The sequence below is a fragment of the Nansenia antarctica genome, assembly GCF_963989245.1.
Source record: "Nansenia antarctica genome assembly, chromosome: 5".
NCBI classification, from domain to species: domain Eukaryota; kingdom Metazoa; phylum Chordata; class Actinopteri; order Argentiniformes; family Microstomatidae; genus Nansenia; species Nansenia antarctica.
In genome coordinates, this window is record NC_137690.1 from 38,495,551 (window position 1) to 38,513,323 (window position 17,773).

Sequence of the window (17,773 nt, forward strand, 5' to 3'; positions counted from 1 at the left end):
GAACTATAAGGCTGACATTTGCTGGACAGAATGTATAGTCTGTTGTATGTTGAACTATAAGGCTGGACATTGACTACTGAGCTCTACACTATTTCCAGCACAAGACATCAGCAAATTACTCTTAATGCCTCCATAATAATAAGCTGGCTAATTAGCTACAGTAATAACATTGATAGGTGATAATGTTAGCAATATCTAGTACTGTAAACTTCTCTTTGAAAAGTCTATCTGACCCAGTGACTAACACTAATGTTTGCACACTGATTGTACTTTGCACAGCTTGTCGCACTATTGTTCTGCTGTAGTGCGACTACCATCACTTATACTTATCACTTTATTACTTATTATTGTGACTATGTACCTTGTTGAAGAACCAAAGCGAAATATTTTTATTCTTGTGTACTGTAAAATAAATTCTGATTCTGATTGAAGACTTTTTTGTATCATTAAAAGACTAACAATAACAGTTACAACAACCATAAATAATAATAAGCTGGGTAATTAGCTTAGGTAATACCTTGCTAGGTAATAATGTTATAGCTGTATAACTATAGCTGTCTGACCCAGTGACCAGTATTGACAGCTGATAGCTGTCAATCTAGAGGGGGAGTGGTTGGGGGTGGGGTTGACCAGCTATTGTTACCTGCCGGTGTGAAGGTGTGAAAAAGTCCCAAATCTTTCAAAGCCGTTTCCTCAGGATTTAGTTTTCAGGGTTAACAAGTTTCAAATACTCATGTTGTCTTAAATTTTTTCCCGATGTCTATGTATGACACATCATTTGAAAGCTTACAATCTGTAGTTTAAGCATATGTAAAAAACAGAAAAATTACTTTGCACCCTCTTTGATCATTCCACCAGATCGCGTCACAAATAGATCAACATAATGCAGCACTATCATGCACAGATCAGCCTTAAAACATGTAACGTTAGATATATAACGGTGCGACGTATTTCTACGGAAAGGCTGACTGACGCGGGGCTCATTCAATCTCCGCGTTCGTTATAGATACGCTTGCCGCAGCGGGTGAACTCCCGGTTCATTTAGTTTACGGTTAAAAGCATAACTTCTCGGGGTGTCAGCGCGGTGGTTCAGGGCTCAAAATGACCGTATACCGATGGTGAAGTTAGCAAAGTAGTATTGTGTTTGTACCACCTTCATAGCCGGTGTTATTCACGGACAAACACGGTGCCCGGAGGCACCCTTTGCGGGTTAATAACTGTGGTTTACCGTGGGTTACGATTAGTGTTGTTCCGATACCGATACTAGTATCGGCATGGCCACCGATACGCACAAAAATGCTGGTATCGGTATCGGCGAGTACTTTACAAAAACGTTATTTTTTTTTTTTTTTTTTTTTACTTAAGTTTTACAAAAACTTTACGAGTTTTACAAAGGTTTTGAGCAGTGCCAGACTAAGTGTTAGCAATAATTTTACATCGAGGTGAGTATGCGGCTCAAAAAACATGTTTTTTTGTTTAGTTTTTTCAAACGCCGTGGTATCGGATCGGTACTCGGTATCGGCAAGTACTGCACGGTCAGGTATCGGTATCGGTATCGGGATAAAAAAATGGTATCGGAACAACACTAGTTACGATAACAATTCAAACGTGTCCGGATAGGGGAGAGGACAGGGAATCTGAAACCATTTGAATGGTGTCGATACGACGCTGCTATCACGGTCGACACCGACATTATTTATATATACAGCATATGGATGTTACCTGCCTGTTAACTGCCGCTTTCAGTTCTACAGGACATCGCCATAATAGCGATTTTTTGTTATGCTTGTTGTAAATAAAAGTTCTATGATGAATTGAAATGACATTAAACTAAGATAATACGATGGTTATCATATTTTTTTCAAATCTTTATTAATACGTTATTACAGAAACAGTAAGTGACATTTTCCTAGAGCGAAATCTGTTGTGGTATTTTAAAATGGCGGTTAGTGATGAAATCTATGAACATGGGATGACGATTTCCATTGACCAATCAACGGTGTGCAGCATCACACGCAGCCTGGCAAAAAAGTACCTTTCGGCCCTGTAGTTCCTGCTCTTGAAGGGTAGCTTAAAAAGTACCCTTCGGCCCGGTTCGGCTCGCTTCGGGCCAGCTCGGTTGGCAATGGAAAAAGGATAATAAACCGGGCCAGCCCGGACTGACCTGGACTGGCCCTGTAGTGGAAAAGCACCATAACACACCAGGGTTTCCTCTATATGCATTGATTCGTGGCGGGCCGCCATAAATAAATGTTCTCCGCAACTAATTGATTCAGTCCACTTTGATTCAGGCTGCGCAACGAGAAAGGCAGTGAGGTATTATGACCGGAGAACAGAGAAAAAGTAGATTGGAGCTAGATTTAGGCCGCTTTCAGACCTACATTTCGTTCCGATTTAGGGTGTAGTAAGTTACAATACAATGTTGCAATTAACCTCGTCTCAGACTGAATCGCTGTCAACATGCGCGAAGCGACGCGCTTGCAAAACAGTTTTGTGATTGGTCCGATTTTGCGGGACATTTGGATTTCAGGAAATCCCTCTCCTCTCTCTCTCTCTCTTCGCCCGTCCCGTATCCTAATTGAAAATGCAACATCATCAGCGACGACTGTGGGTTATTTCATTTACTGCTGTTCTCTGGTTCATGTTCTTATACCAGTGCTCAGTATACAAGTATTTTAAATGAACATTCGTAATATAGTCTCTGATGTTCATGGTCAACTAAATCAGCCTATTTTGTGAAACAAATAATGTTCCCGCTAATGGGCTAACCGAGCAGCCTAGCACCTAATGCTAGCTTCGAACTAGTGCTGTCCCTAACGACTATTTTTCTAACGATTAATCTAGCGATTTTTTTCTCGGTTAGTCGATTACTCTAACGACTAATTTAACGATTAGTCTAACGATTATTTTTTTTACTGTTCGGTTAATGTATCACTTAATTTTCCCCAAATAAATGTCAAAAACTTCTCTTATTAACATTTCAGTATTTTATTAAATTATTCTTGTACAAATATATAAATTAGACTTCTGCACTGCAGGGCAATATTCCACAACAAAAAATATCCTCTCTTTCTTACAGTCCAACATAAAATATAATACTATAAAATATAAAAGTTCAAATAAAAGGAAAAGTGCAAGTAATGCAGTAGGCAAGTTCAAGTCATTTTCAGGAGGAATACCAAAATAAATACCAACATAAAATCCTCTAATTAGTGCAATTCGAGTGAAATTCTAACCGGAATACCGTGACTATACCTCTCAGTAACAATAACGATCTCAGTAACAATATAACATTCTCCCCCTCTCTCTGCTCTCCCCCTCCCACGCTCCTCTCTCTCCCCCCCTCCTCTCTCCCCCCGCCTGCCTCCTGGTTATTATTATTATTATTATTATTATTATTATTATTATAGGTCAGTGTTTCTCAAAGTGTGGGGCGGGCGCGTCGCGAGAGACAGTTAGGAGGTCAACAAGTAACAGTATCTTAGCTGTTCATAATGATGGCATGTCTAACAGGGACACTGACAGGGAAAAGAAAAACGACAGAAAATCACAATACTTGAGAGTAGGGATGCACCGAAGGTTCAGAGGGATAAGCCTTAACCGCGCCATTGATGTACGACTGTGTCAGAGATCTCCGGTCGATAAAATCTCGCATGATTATACTACTATCTAGTAGGGGTGTAACGATACATCGATTCACATCGATTCATTGACTAACGATCTGATTACATCGACGCAATGTAAAAACATCGATCTATATCGTCATCTTAAAGATACACCTTTATTTTGAAATGGCACATTCTGCGTGACTGTCACCATTTCCGTGCAGCGCGCGACTAGCAGACGTTTACACTCTCTGCTCGGTTGGGAAAACTCAACATGTTGACTGACGCTGGCTGCGTTCGTCAAACACGCTCTGGAAATCTGATCAGCACTCGCGGAACGCCTCTTGTCCAATCAAATTACTTGACGTTGAACCCAGTGTGGCGCTCCGGCGCTCTCAGAGCGAGTTGACGAACGCAGCCTACATGTTACTGACGCTGTCAGCCAGTCAAACGCGGACTCCCAAACCCCACCTCTCCTCTCCTCTCTGCTCTGAGCTGTCCTTCCAAACCCACGTTGCGCTAGCCTGCCTAGCTTAGTTAGCTAACGTTAGCTACAATAACTTTGCGAATGAAACAAACAACAAGCACTGTGTGTTCCTCACAGCCCACCACAGGGACACACATCTACCTCCACGTCCACTGGGCTGCTACAGGCCAACTAGCCGCACAGACACACATATTCACAACACTGCATGCTAACAGAAGTTAAGCTAAAGCAGCAACGTGTGTTTTTTTGGGGGGCATGGTAGGGTCGGGGAGGGGATACAACTTATACACACAAACAGACACACACACACGCACACAACGTCATATCGATCATATCGATCTTGAATCGAATCGAAATCGTATCGTGACTGACATTGTGATATCGTCAAACATTGTATCGTCATACAAACAAATCGATATAATATCGTATCGTGATGAAGCTGGTGATTTACACCCCTACTATCTAGTATACGAGTATACATACTATCGCATGTGCGGAGTCCATACTCCACCCACTTTACAGCACAGTCGGAGTTCGGCCATTCCGTGTTCTGTGTGAATGTTCGCCAATGTGAGACGTTCATTTTTGATGACGCGATCAAACAGTGCAAGCAACCCATGCTGTTCTGTAAATGACACGAGCACTGAGTGATGACTACCTACTGCCAAGTAATATAATTTCAGCAAACATGTCGGCAGTTTGGTATCTGTTCTCTGACTCTGAAAGGCAACAAGAGGCACATTCTGATATTATAGACTTCCGGTTTCGTTTTCGCGTCTTCAAAATAAAAGCGCGAGTTAAGCGTTGTTGAAAATCAATGACACGTCGCTCGTAACTGGTCGTAGCCATGTTGTTTATTTGCGACGCACATTACGCAAGTCGACGTATTGACGTAGTCGATTACGCTGTCCAAGCGTAATTTATAGAATAATTTGTTTTATTCCATAGTCAGTCAATTGTTGGAATTTGGTATTTTATGCTCTTAGACGAGGGGTCGGCCATAGACGGCGACCCTGGAGCGATTACGGGTGTTCAGTGCCTTGCTCGAGGACACCTCGACACGTGGCCCGGTCGTGATTCGAACCGCTGCCAGCTTCTTTTTTTGTGCGATTCGTAGAGCCGCCGCCGTCTAACCGGCTGAGAGCTATGTAGCCGCCGGCCGGTAGGCACGTGCTGCCGTGTGGTGGTGTGGTGGTGTGGGGCGGTGCGGGGGGGCGTGACTCACATGGACTCCTGGGCTTGTTTCTTGGCCTCGGCCGTCTGCTCCTCCCTCAGCTTCTCGGCCGACTGCGCCTGGCGCTCGACCTCCGTGAAGCTCACCACCCCGCTCACCTTCTGAGCCCCCAGACCCTTCTTAGCCCCCAGCTGAGGACAGAGGTCAGCAGAGGTCAGTAGAGGTCAGCAAGGGTCAGTAGAGGACAGTAGAGGTCAGTAGAGGTCAGTAGAGGACAGTAGAGGACAGTAGAGGACAGTAGAGGACAGTAGAGGACAGTAGAGGACAGTAGAGGACAGGAGAGGTCAGTAGAGGTCAGTAGAGGACAGTAGAGGTCAGTAGAGGTCAGTAGAGGACAGTAGAGGACAGTAGAGGACAGTAGAGGTCAGTAGAGGTCAGTAGAGGTCAGTAGAGGTCAGTAGAGGTCAGTAGAGGTCAGTAGAGGACAGTAGAGGACAGTAGAGGACAGTAGAGGACAGAAGAGGACAGAAGAGGACAGTAGAGGACAGTAGAGGTCAGTAGAGGTCAGTAGAGGTCAGTAGAGGTCAGTAGAGGTCAGTAGAGGTCAGTAGAGGTCAGTAGAGGTCAGAGAACAGGTGAGTGACAGGGATGTCAGTGATGTCAGAGGACAGGCAGTGTTGCCAGACGGGATTGTTTTCCGGCCTAACCGCAGTCTAAAAGCCGCCCCCAGTGTGATCGTAAGTAGCCAATTGGGAATACGCCCAATCTGGCAACACTGAGGACAGGTGAGGGACAGTGATGTCAGAGGCGAGGGACAGTGATGGCGGTAACCGTAGTAACCGTTGGTGTGACCCCTCACCCCTTTCTTGGCGTTGGTCGGCTTCTTCTTTCCGATGAGGGAGGGCTTCACGTCTGCAACACACACACACACACACAGTCACACACAAACACACACACACAGTCACACACACACACACACACACACCGTCTCACACACACACACACACACCGTCTCACACACACACACCACACCGTCACACACACACACACACCACACCGTCACACACCACACACACGCACACACGCACACACGCACACCACACCACACCAACACACCGTCAGACACCACGACAGCACCACCCTCATGGTGTCATCTACGGGTGGGGACTGTCCGTCTGTCTGTGTGTCTGTCTGTGTCTGTCTGTCTGTGTCTGTGTGTGTGTGTCTGTGTGTGTGTCTGTGTGTCTGTCTGTGTGTCTGTGTCTGTCTGTCTGTCTGTCTATGTCTGTCTGTCTGTCTGTCTGTGTTTGTCTGTCTGTCTGTCTGTCTGTGTCTCTCTGTCTGCCTGTGTGTCTGTCCGTCCAACCGTCCGTCCGTCCGACAGTCACAGTGCTGGACTCTAACAGTATGTGACCACTGCAGGACAGCAAGACGAGTGCAACACACACACCACGCCCCCCTCCCCACACACACACACCCCACACTGTGCGTTACATCTGCGTCCTAAATCAGGGGCTTCAGAGGAGCGTCACACCCCAGGATCACGGCGGTAGAGACCAGCCTCCACCCAGCCTCCCGACACACACTGAGAAAGTCTCTGGGAACTAACTCGCTCTAAGCACAAACCAATCGGGAGTGAGTTTGAGCGTTACCTAAAGGCGGTTGTTAAGGCACACGGGGGGACCCTTTGAGGAGAAGACTTTGCCAAGCAGAGAGGAGGTTATTTGAGTGAGAGACGCGGGGCGTGGGAGGGGCTTAAGCTGGGCGTGGCAAGGGGGGGGGGGTCAGTCAAGCACGGGGCTCATAACTCCAGCCAATGGGCGAACAGAGTCTGCGTAAGCCAGCCAATGAGCTGAAGAAGCCAAGGAGGGTCTTCAAAAAGGCAATTTTTTCAAATCACCTTTGGGGGGCTCTTGTTGACCGGACGACAAGCGCATGGAGTCCTCTACTGGACAGAGCAGACACAGGTGTTACTGAGACAGGTGGGGAGGGGGTGTGTGAGTGTGAGTGTGTGTGTGTGTGTGTGTGTGTGTGTGTGTGTGTGTGTGTGTGTGTGTGTGTGTGTTGGGAGACTCACCCATGCTGGTTTTGGGTGATTTGCTCAGACACTCGATGCTTGGCCCCTCGTCTAGCTCTGGGAATCATCACATAGAAAACAGTCAGAATAGAACCCTCCGGTTCTCATCAAAACCAGTCAGAAAATAACCCTCTGGTTCCCATCAAAACCAGTCAGAATAGAACCCTCTGGTTCTCATCAAAACCAGTCAGAATAGAACCCTCTGGTTCTCATCAAAACCAGTCAGAAAACATCGATCTACAGCAGCGATTCCCAACCTATGGGCCGCTTTTTTCTTTAAAACCTTTTTTAAAAATGCATCATCAGTGTGCTACTACTAAGCCTACTGCACTGTATGTATGATGATTGTATGATGATGCATATGAAATAAGAATAAGTATAAGAGAATAATGATGAGACACACAAAAATGTACACGTCCGTAAAAAGCCTGTGTGGGCCGCGAATACTTTAGAGATTTTTAAGTGGGCCTTGAGTCCAAAAAGGTTGGGAACCGCTGCACTAAATGTCTATAAATGTGTGTTTGTGTGTGTGTGTATGTGTGTGTGTGTGTGTACTGACTGGTGCCGGGGGCCTCGGGGGCTCTGGGGGGGTCCTCTGCCAGGGGGGTGATGAGGGCTCCGTTCTGCTGCGTCAGGGAGGGGGCCGCCATGTCCCAGCTGTTAGCAGGCTGGAACACACACACACACACACACACACACACACATCAACACACACATCCAAGGCAATGGCTGTATGTTTGCATGTGTGTGTGTGTGTGTGTGTGTGTGACAGACATACCTGAGTGTGCTCAGCGAAGAAGTCTGCCTCTTTCTTCTCAGGCGCTGCGGTCTCTCTGTGTCCCTCTGAGGAGTCTATCCACAGCTGCAACACACCAACACACACACTTACTACCCCTGAGTGTGTGTGTGTGTGTGTGTGTGTGTGTGTGTGAGTGTTGGTTGTGTGTGTGTGTGTGTGTGAGTGTGTCAGTGTTGGTTGTGTGTGTCAGTGGTTGTGTGTGTCAGTTGGTTGTGTGTGTGTCTGTGTGTGTGTGTGTGTGTGTCAGTGTTGGTTGTGTGTGTGTTGGTTGTGTGTGTGTGTGTGTGTGTGTGTGTGAGTGTGTCAGTGTTGGTTGTGTGTGTCAGTGGTTGTGTGTGTGTCAGTTGGTTGTGTGTGTGTATGTGTGCGTGTGTGTGTCAGTGTTGGTTGCGTGTGTGTGTGAGTGTTGGTTGTGTGTGTGTGTGTGTGTGTGTGTGTGTGTGTCTCACGTCTGAGCCGTATTTGGACAGCGCTGCGTTGGCCTGCTGGCGGATCTTGTCCCGGTACATCTGTGCTGCCCTGCTGTTGTACTTGGCGTTGGTGTCGCTGGTGTCACAGCCATGCTGCCGGAAGAACGCCATCTACATACACACACATTTTTTTTTTTACGATACACATTATTTTGGTGGCGTGTTTGAGGCACACCATCTGAATTCCCTGGATGACAAACCAGCGCTCGTGGTAAACGCTGAGACGATGGATAACATGTTCACACATCCCTCTCTGAGTCAACACACACACAGCCCTCACCTACACTCAGGTGTTGAGAGTTCTTGTCTTTGAGTGAGAGAGCGAGAGAGGGGTGAAAGATATAGGTTAAGGTTAGAGGTAGGGCTGCCACGATTAGTCCACTAGTCGCGACGACGTCGATTACCAAAATCGTCGCCGACATATTTGGTAATCGACGTCGTCACACTTTTTTTTTTTCTTTTAGCTTTATTTTACCAGGCGAGACAATTAAGAACAAAATTCTTATTTACAATGCCGGCCTGCAATAAGGGGATAATATGCAATATGCAAGATGCAATATAAGCGATAAGCATTCGTTTTTCTTCCCTGAAGCCGCCACTGGCTAGCGTCTCCCAGTGTCTTTGATGTACATGCGCAGTGTGGGTCATCCGGGACACACGTGACATCCCTGGAAAAACAAACGGAGAAATGTCTTCCCGTCCTCGTACGTCTAAAGTGTGGGAGCATTTCAACCACAACGTTAAGAATGTAAAATATACAATTTGCAAAGCTGAACTCGCTTATTCATAATATCATGGCAGCACGTCTATGATGCGCGAGCATCTCAAAAGGAAGCACGTTGTGGCAGATGACGAGGAAGACGATGGCTCGTCTCGGTAAGCTAGTTAGCTTGTTATTGGCTAACGATATCGTTACGTTAAAAGCCTTCTTACATTATTTTACGTTATGTGCTGTAACGTTGTCATCAAAGCGATACTTATCAAATAGCTAAAAATGTTGTCTTAACGTTACAGTGCTAAGAAGGCGCGTTCTACTATGGATAGTTATCTTGTCAAGATGCCAATGTGCATTTCCTCGCTATGAATGAATAGTCCACACAGGAGAGAAACAATGTCTTTGCTCAGTCTCCTGCACTTTTCTTTGTTATGTTATTTGATTGAGACCAAACCTTTTCTCTACAAACATTTCTTTTTGTGGATAATTGCTCTTTTTTAGTTACCTTAGTGCCTACCTCATTTTATTTTGCAGCACTATTCAATACATTTAAAATGTATGTTTGATGCCAGAGATGAGTGAAGCAAAGCAAAACTTTTGTACTCTGTACAAGTATTTATTTTTGTTTTTGTATTCTTTTGGTTGCCTAGTGCCTAGCCTACCTCATTTTACTCAGCAGTTTGCACTCTCTACTACTCTTTACATTACATTACATGCAAGTGATGCCAGAAATAAATCTGCAAAGTTCATTAAAATATCTATTTTTGAGTGAACAATCATTTTAATTGTCTTTATTTTTAGTTAGCACATGCCTACAACAACAACTAACAACTTCAAGCTAAATTTAGAAGCTGATTTAGAAGATGATAGTTAAATAAGAGCGATTGAGTAATTGTGCGATAAGCTGTAATTTATGATCCGATTAGTCGACTAATCGTTAAAATAATCGGTGACTAGTCGACTATGAAAATAATCGTTTGTGGCAGCCCTAGTTAGAGGTTAAGTGTGTGTGTGTGTGTGTGTGTTTAGATTAGATTCAACCTTTTTGTCATTGCACAGGGTACAACAAAATGTACTTTCTTCTCTAGGTACAGGGTCAGCCATATGGACTGCACTTACATAGCGCCTTATTCCAAAGCGCTTTACAACGGCCTCTCATTTCACACACACGGCAAGCTACCAGACGAGGCGCCGGCCCACTCATTGGGAGCAATTTGGGGTTACGTGCCTTACTGAAGGTGTTGGGCACCTTAGATATGATGCCAGCAAACCTCCAGTCACCAGCTCAGGGATCGAACCAGCGACCTTCCTATTGCCAGCCAGCCTCTCTAACCTCTAGGCCAGTGGTTCTCAAACCTCCCCTCGGGGACCCCCAGCCGCTCCACATATTTGATTTGTTCCACCACCAGCACACCTGATTCAACTAATCAAGGAGCGGCTGGGGGTCCCAGAGGAGAGGTTTGAGAACTACTGCTCTAGGCTACCTGCCGCCCCAGCTGTGTGTGTGTGTGTGTGTGTGTGTGTGTGTGTGTGTGTGTGTGTGTGTGTGTGTGTGTGTTGATCTCACCGCGTTGGTGTTGCCTCCAACCTGCATACATCTCAGTTGGAACCAGTTCCAGTTAGAGTCCAGCTCTGTGGATCTGAAACATCAACAACAACATCAACAACAACAACAACATCAAAACCAACAACAACAACAACAACAACATCAACATCAACATCAAAATCAACAACAACAACAACATCAAGGACATCATCAGACCCATCTCCAGGCCACCGGAATTAGAGTTCATGTTCTTTATGTCCGTATGAACATTGGAGCTTTAAAATAGTGCTGAATGGCCATGATGAACCGTGACCATGAAGGAATGAGATTGAGTAAATAAATAGCCCACCAAGCCTCCTCTTTCCAACCGTGTGTGTGTGTATACAGTGGGGAGAACAAGTATTTGATACACTGCTGATTTTGCAGGTTTTCCCACTTAGAAAGAATGTAGAGGTCTGTAATTTGTATCATAGGTACACTTGTACAACTGTGAGAGACGGAATCTAAAACAAAAATCCAGAAAATCACATTGTATGACTTTTAAATAATTAATTTGCATTTTATTGTATGAAATAAGTATTTGATCACCTACCAACCAGTAATAATTCCGGCTCTCACAGACCTGTTAGTTTTTCTTTAAGAAGCCCTCCTATTCTACACTCATTACCTGTATTAACTGCACCTGTTTGAACTCGTTACCTTTATAAAAGACACCTCTCCACACACTCAATCAATCAGACCCCAACCTCTCCACAATGGGCAAGACCAAAGAGCTTTCTAAGGACATCAGGGACAAAATTGTAGACCTGCACAAGGCTGGGATGGGCTACAGGACAATAGGGAAGCAGCTTGGTGAGAAGTAGGGATGTCCCGATCCCACTTTTTCACTACCGATACCGATACCGATACCTGGGCTTCGGGTATCGGCGATACCGATACCGATCCGATATTTGTATAAATTTTTTGACCCCTGAATATTTTTTTTTTTTTTTTTTTTTTTTTTCTAACACCAGGGGAGCCACCCCTCCTAAATTTCGTTGTTTGGTACCTGTACTGTAGCAATGACAATAAAGACCATTCATTCATTCATTCATTCAAATACCTCCCCAGTATATAGTCCACACCAACAACAGTTAAATTAAAGACTGCCAGCCTTTATTAAAGCAACAAATGCGACGTGTTGTGGATTGGAACTACGGATCATAAGCTTTCAAATGATGTGTCATACATTGAAATGCGAAAAAATATGAAGTTAGAGTAATTTGAATGTTGTTAGACGTCAGGCACATAGGGTTAACCTCTTTGTAATGAAACCGGAAGCACACAGCGCAGCGCTATGCGCATTTTAAGCGCATATAGGACTCGCGTGAAGCGCTATGCGCATTTTAAGCGCATATAGGACTTGCGTGAAGGATTTCTGCGACACGTGTTTCTGTTCACTGTTTTTATTCTCTCATCGCTTATACACATAAGTTTGACTGCGGATGACAGTAGGATCGGATCGGAGCCTTTTTTTTTTCTGGTCCGATCTCCGATCCAGCATTCAGGACCAATATCGGGTCGATATCCGATCTCAGTATCGGATCGGGACATCCCTAGTGAGAAGGCAACAACTGTTGGCGCAATTATTAGAAAATGGAAGAAATTTAAGATGACGGTCAATCTCCCTCGGTCTGGGGCTCCATGCAAGATCTCACCTCGTGGGGCATCAATGATCATAAGAAAGGTGAGGGATCAGCCCAGAACTACACGGCAGGACCTGGTCAATGACCTGAAGAGAGCTGGGACCACAGTCTCAAAGAAAACTATCAGTAACACACTACGCCGTCAGGGATTAAAATCCTGTAGCGCACGCACGGTCCCCCTGCTCAAGCCAGCGCATGTCCAGGCCCGTCTGAGGTTTGCCAATGATCAACTGGATGATCCAGAGGAGGAATGGGAGAAGGTCATGTGGTCTGATGAGACCAAAATAGAGCTTTTTGGCATAAACTCCACTCGCCGTGTTTGGAGGAAGAAGAAGGATGAGTACAACCCCAAGAACACCATCCCAACCGTGAAGCATGGAGGTGGAAACACCATTCTTTGGGGATGCTTTTCTGCAAAGGGGACAGGACGAATGCACCGTATTGAGGGGAGGATGGATGGGGCCAAGTATCGCGAGATCTTGGCCAATAACCTCCTTCCCTCAGTAAGAGCATTGAAGATGGGTCGTGGCTGGGTCTTCCAGCATGACAACGACCCGAAACACACAGCCAGGGCAACTAAGGAGTGGCTCCGTAAGAAGCATCTCAAGGTCCTGGAGTGGCCTAGCCAGTCTCCAGACCTGAACCCAATAGAAAATCTTTGGAGGGAGCTGAAAGTCTGTGTTGCCCAGCGACAGCCCCGAAACCTGAAGGATCTGGAGAAGATCTGTATGGAGGAGTGGGCCCAAATCCCTGCTGCAGTGTGTGCAAACCTGGTCAAGAACTACAGGAAACGTCTGATCTCTGTAATTGCAAACAAAGGTTTCTTTACCAAATATTAAGTTCTGTTTTTCTGATGTATCAAATACTTATTTCATGCAATAAAATGTAAATTAATTACTTTAAAATCATACAATTTGATTTTCTGTAATTTTTCACAGTTGAAGTGTACCTATGATAAAAATTACAGACCTCTACATTCTTTCTAAGTGGGAAAACGTGCAAAATCAGCAGTGTATCAAATACTTGTTCTCCCCACTGTATATGTTACGGTACATGTGGGAAAACGGTACATGTGGCAAAACTAGGTGCTAGGGTGCTAGAGTTAAGGTTAGGGGTAGGGTTAGGGTTAAGATTAGGGTTAGACATGCCAGCACGTACCAAGTCGACGTAGCACCTAACCCTAACCCTAGTTTTCCCACATGTACCGTATTCCCACATGTACCGTAACATATATATATTTCTAACCACTTGATGAAGCTTGCTTGTGAACTCCTAGAGCAGTGGAAATGTGTGTTTGTGTGTGTGTGCATGTGTGTGTGTGTCTAACAGTTACTTGATGAAGTTGAGGTGGACTCCTAGAGAGCAGTGTGTGTGTGTGTGTGTGTGTGTGTGTGTGTGTGTGTGTGTGTGTGTGTGTGTGTGTGTGTAGTTACCTGATGAAGGTGAGGTGGACTCCTAGAGAGCAGTGGATGTGTGTGTGTGTGTGTGTGTGTGTGTGTGTGTGTGTGTGTGTGTAGTTACCTGATGAAGCTGAGGTGGACTCCTAGCGAGCGGTGGATGTGTGTGTGTGTGTGTGTGTGTGTGTGTGTGTGTGTGTGTGTGTGTAATTACCTGATGAAGCTGAGGTGGACTCCTAGCGAGCGGTGGATGCCTGAGCAGTCGATGCACAGGAACACTCCATACGGTATACTGGCCCAGCTGGGGTTCTTGGCTGCACAGTCAAAACACCCCTGGAACACACACACACACACACACACACACACACACACACACACACACACACATCATTTAGCAGACACTTTTATCCGAAGAGACTTGCGATAAGTACATTTGTCTTAAGTGAGCGAATCAACGATACGTATCCTAAAGCCTGGTACACAAAGATTTTCTAAATCTTAACAGATTTTTTATCTGAGAGAGACCCCACATGAAGACAAAAAAATCATGGATTGAACAGTTTTGATGGTATTGTGTGTGGTGTGCTCCGATATTCCCAATGGATAAGAGCAATTGCGCGTCACCTCCCTGTCATCAGAACCATCACGCCCCCTTTTGGGTGGTAGAAGTGTAGAAGTTTGACTGGCGGTCAATGTAAATTTGTAGGGCTTTGCTACTTTAATCCGATAAAATAAGAAAACCGTAGTGCTTTTTAGATATTAGAAGCCCAAATCCGATGGCCAGTTAGGCAAACTATTATATAGTGTTGTTGCCGATCAATGATCGATGTCGTTATATGGAGAAATTTCCATTGACCGCCAGTCAAACTTCTACACTTCTACCACCCAAAAAGGGGCGTGGACATGACAGGAGAGCAAAGTACCCGGATGCATTGCTCTTATCTATACAGCACACCACAACCACATACATAAAGATCTGTCCTACGACACTCTTGAGTCTCGTCCCCCAAGCCAGAAATCTGGCGTGATCAGGGTAGTAGTACCCTGACTGACCTGTAAGAGGCAGCCATGTGCGACAGGGCAAATAAAGTGCTGAAGAACAAAAAGAAGAAGACGCGTCAGTCAGCTTGCTTCTTGATTGGCTACATTCCTTTCCACGTCACATTCAGACTATCTGAATGTGAATCTCTCGCGAGCAGGGTTGCCAGATGGGGCGGGTTTTTATTTTATTTTACAACCATCATTGGCAACAGACATACAGTTTAGGGGGCAGGAGATGAGCACCTTAGCGGTTTTCTGACAATAATAGGTTTTGGGCTGGTTTTTGGTGGATTTACCGGTTTTTAGACTGTGGTTAGGCTGGAAATTGTCAAACCTATCTGGTAACCCTGCTCGTGAGTTGTCAGTTTCGCCCACACACAAGAGGACTCTTGATCGTAAATATTGAACACGTGTAATGTTTACAATCCTCGGCCCTGACCATTTTCCGAGCAGATTGTCGGGTGAAATGGACTCTTAACACACCACACCACAGGATAATCTTGTAAGAGAATCTTTAGAGCCATCCGATAATCGGGCGTTTGCAGTCCTTGGTCGGAAGGGGGGAAATCGGGCCAAAATCGGCCAGATTATCTTTATGTGTACCGGGCTTAAGTCGAGGGGAGTCAAACAGCTGATCAGAACGAGTCCCGGCGCCAGTCAGAGCGCTGGTTCACGCGCTGCGGATCACAGAGGACGGCCTACACGCTACGGAGTGTGTCGGGGCAGGACACTACGTGAAAGCTCGTCAGACAGACAGACAGGCAGGGCGGAGGTGGTTTGCGGTTGAGAAGACGGACGTGGAGACGGACAGAAGCCGTCCGCCCTCTCGTGACGGACGCGGGCGGACGCGGAGGAGGACGCGGAGGAGGAGCGGGGGACACGCGGGGGGGGGGGGGGGGCGGAGATAGCGATTCGTGGAACTGACGGGGCGGCTGTGACCACAGGGGGCCCGGGAGAGGAGTGGGTTAGCGAGCCGTGGGAAAGAGAGAGAGAGAGACAGAGAGAGGGAGACAGAGAGAGGGACAGAGACAGACAGACAGACAGAAAGGCAGAGAGAGGGAGAGAGAGACAGACAGACAGAGAGACAGAGAGAGAGAGAGACAGAGAGAGAGAGAGACAGAAACAGAGAGACAGAGAGAGAGAGACAGAGAGAAAGAGAGAGAGACAGAAACAGAGAGAGAGAGAGACAGACAGAAACAGAGATAGAGAGAGAGAGACAGACAGACAGACAGAGAAAGAGAGAGAGAGACAGACAGAGAGAGACAGACAGAGAGAAGTCCGACATAAAAGACCAGACTAGATGATCGTTAGGGATGTCCCGATCCCATTTTTTCACTACCGATACCTGGGCTTTGGGTATCTGCGATACCGATACCGATCCGATATTAGTATTTATTGTTTTACTCCTGAATAATAACAAATACTTCCCCAGTATAGTCCACAACAACAGTTGGCTATTAAAGACTGCCAGCCTTTATTCAAGCAACAAAAACAGTACTCTGCAGTACTCAGTGACCAACTGGTTAAAACAATTTAAACAGCAGCATTCAGCATTGTAGAAAAAAAAAAGAGTTACTGTCTGATTTCAAGTTTTAGTGCCTTCAGGTTTTTATTCTATTTATCTTCTCTTACAAATGGCAAATCAATTATAGGATCCTTTTTAAAAGTGTAGCCCGCTGGTGAGACCAGAAACCAGTCGCAGAATCGAAGGAGTGTCAACAATATCTGGTTTTCGTTTTTTGTACCCAGTCCATATAATAAAAAACAGTTTAACCATCACTAAATACTTATAATCTGTGGATTGGATTACCGGTAACTGTTCTCGTTTGTTGGAGGCTAGCCTACCAGTAAGTGATAATGACTTGTAAACATACTCTCGTTTTAGGACGTGTTCAAAAGCAAGGACTGTGTGTTCATCTAGTTAAGATGGGAGTGGAGGTGAGGGAGCAGATGAACTGGGGCTGGGCTCCCAGAGAGGCAGCGCTAAACTGAAAACAGACGCGCAAACGGATGCTGTTGAAAAGCTCGTTGGAATAAGGCGATATATAAGTCAGTCTTTACCATTTGCTGTTGTTTAGCCAGCCTGGTGTGTTTGTTGTGGTGACGTTTTCACTCAGATCATTCAAATGTTCATCGTTCGCGATTCCATTCCTGACAGCATTAACTGTGCTTGTGTGTCCATGAAAAATGGACTCCACAGAAACAGCTGTGGTTAAATGTCCCCCAGACACCACCCCCCCCCCCCCCCCCGCCCGCATCAACCTGTCTGACACAATGCAGAATCCTACAGTGACATTATGGGCTGAGGTCCATGAGGTCCACAGTCACCTGACCTCCTCACCCAGGCTGTGATAAACACACACAGATCCAGGGACAAATACTTGAGGTGAATCATTCATACTTTTTTCCTCAAAGATTTAGATTCTCTGAAAAATGAAAAACAAAGTAAAAAAGTCTCCATACACCTTTACTGTGTCATATAGACCTGAAAAATGCTGAAGAGAGCATTGGCAGACCCTAATACCTTTGAGGGTGTGACTTTACACTTTACACACACAACATCCAAATGGAAATATTAATATAATCCTACTAGTCACACAGGGCTAGCTTAACCCTAACAAAGCAGCCGTCAGGTGGCTATAGGCTCTGATGTATATGTGGCTGCTGTACTTAGTACAATATGGACATACAGTAGCCTACAAACCAGGCCTGGGCCGCTAGATAGCTAGCTAAAAGTCTGTATAGCCCTTATTCTGTCATATAGACCTGGAGCCATG

At 45.6% G+C, this 17,773-nt stretch overlaps 1 protein-coding gene across 1 annotated transcript in view; it reads right to left on the reverse strand.

Moving 5' to 3' along the window:
- arfgap2 (ADP-ribosylation factor GTPase activating protein 2) overlaps nt 1-17,773 on the reverse strand; it is a gene marked incomplete at its 3' end in the record, with an annotated part of 54,812 nt that overhangs the window by 35,075 nt on the left and 1,964 nt on the right. Inside the window, exons 2-10 of the mRNA XM_080531611.1 lie at nt 14,170-14,288; nt 10,895-10,967; nt 8,592-8,723; nt 8,122-8,205; nt 7,903-8,011; nt 7,344-7,400; nt 7,167-7,214; nt 6,126-6,178; nt 5,318-5,457 (exon numbers count right to left, since the gene is read on the reverse strand). Of these exons, the coding sequence (XP_080387737.1) occupies nt 5,318-5,457; nt 6,126-6,178; nt 7,167-7,214; nt 7,344-7,400; nt 7,903-8,011; nt 8,122-8,205; nt 8,592-8,723; nt 10,895-10,967; nt 14,170-14,288 (815 nt within the window). The remainder of the gene's footprint in view (nt 1-5,317; nt 5,458-6,125; nt 6,179-7,166; nt 7,215-7,343; nt 7,401-7,902; nt 8,012-8,121; nt 8,206-8,591; nt 8,724-10,894; nt 10,968-14,169; nt 14,289-17,773) is intronic.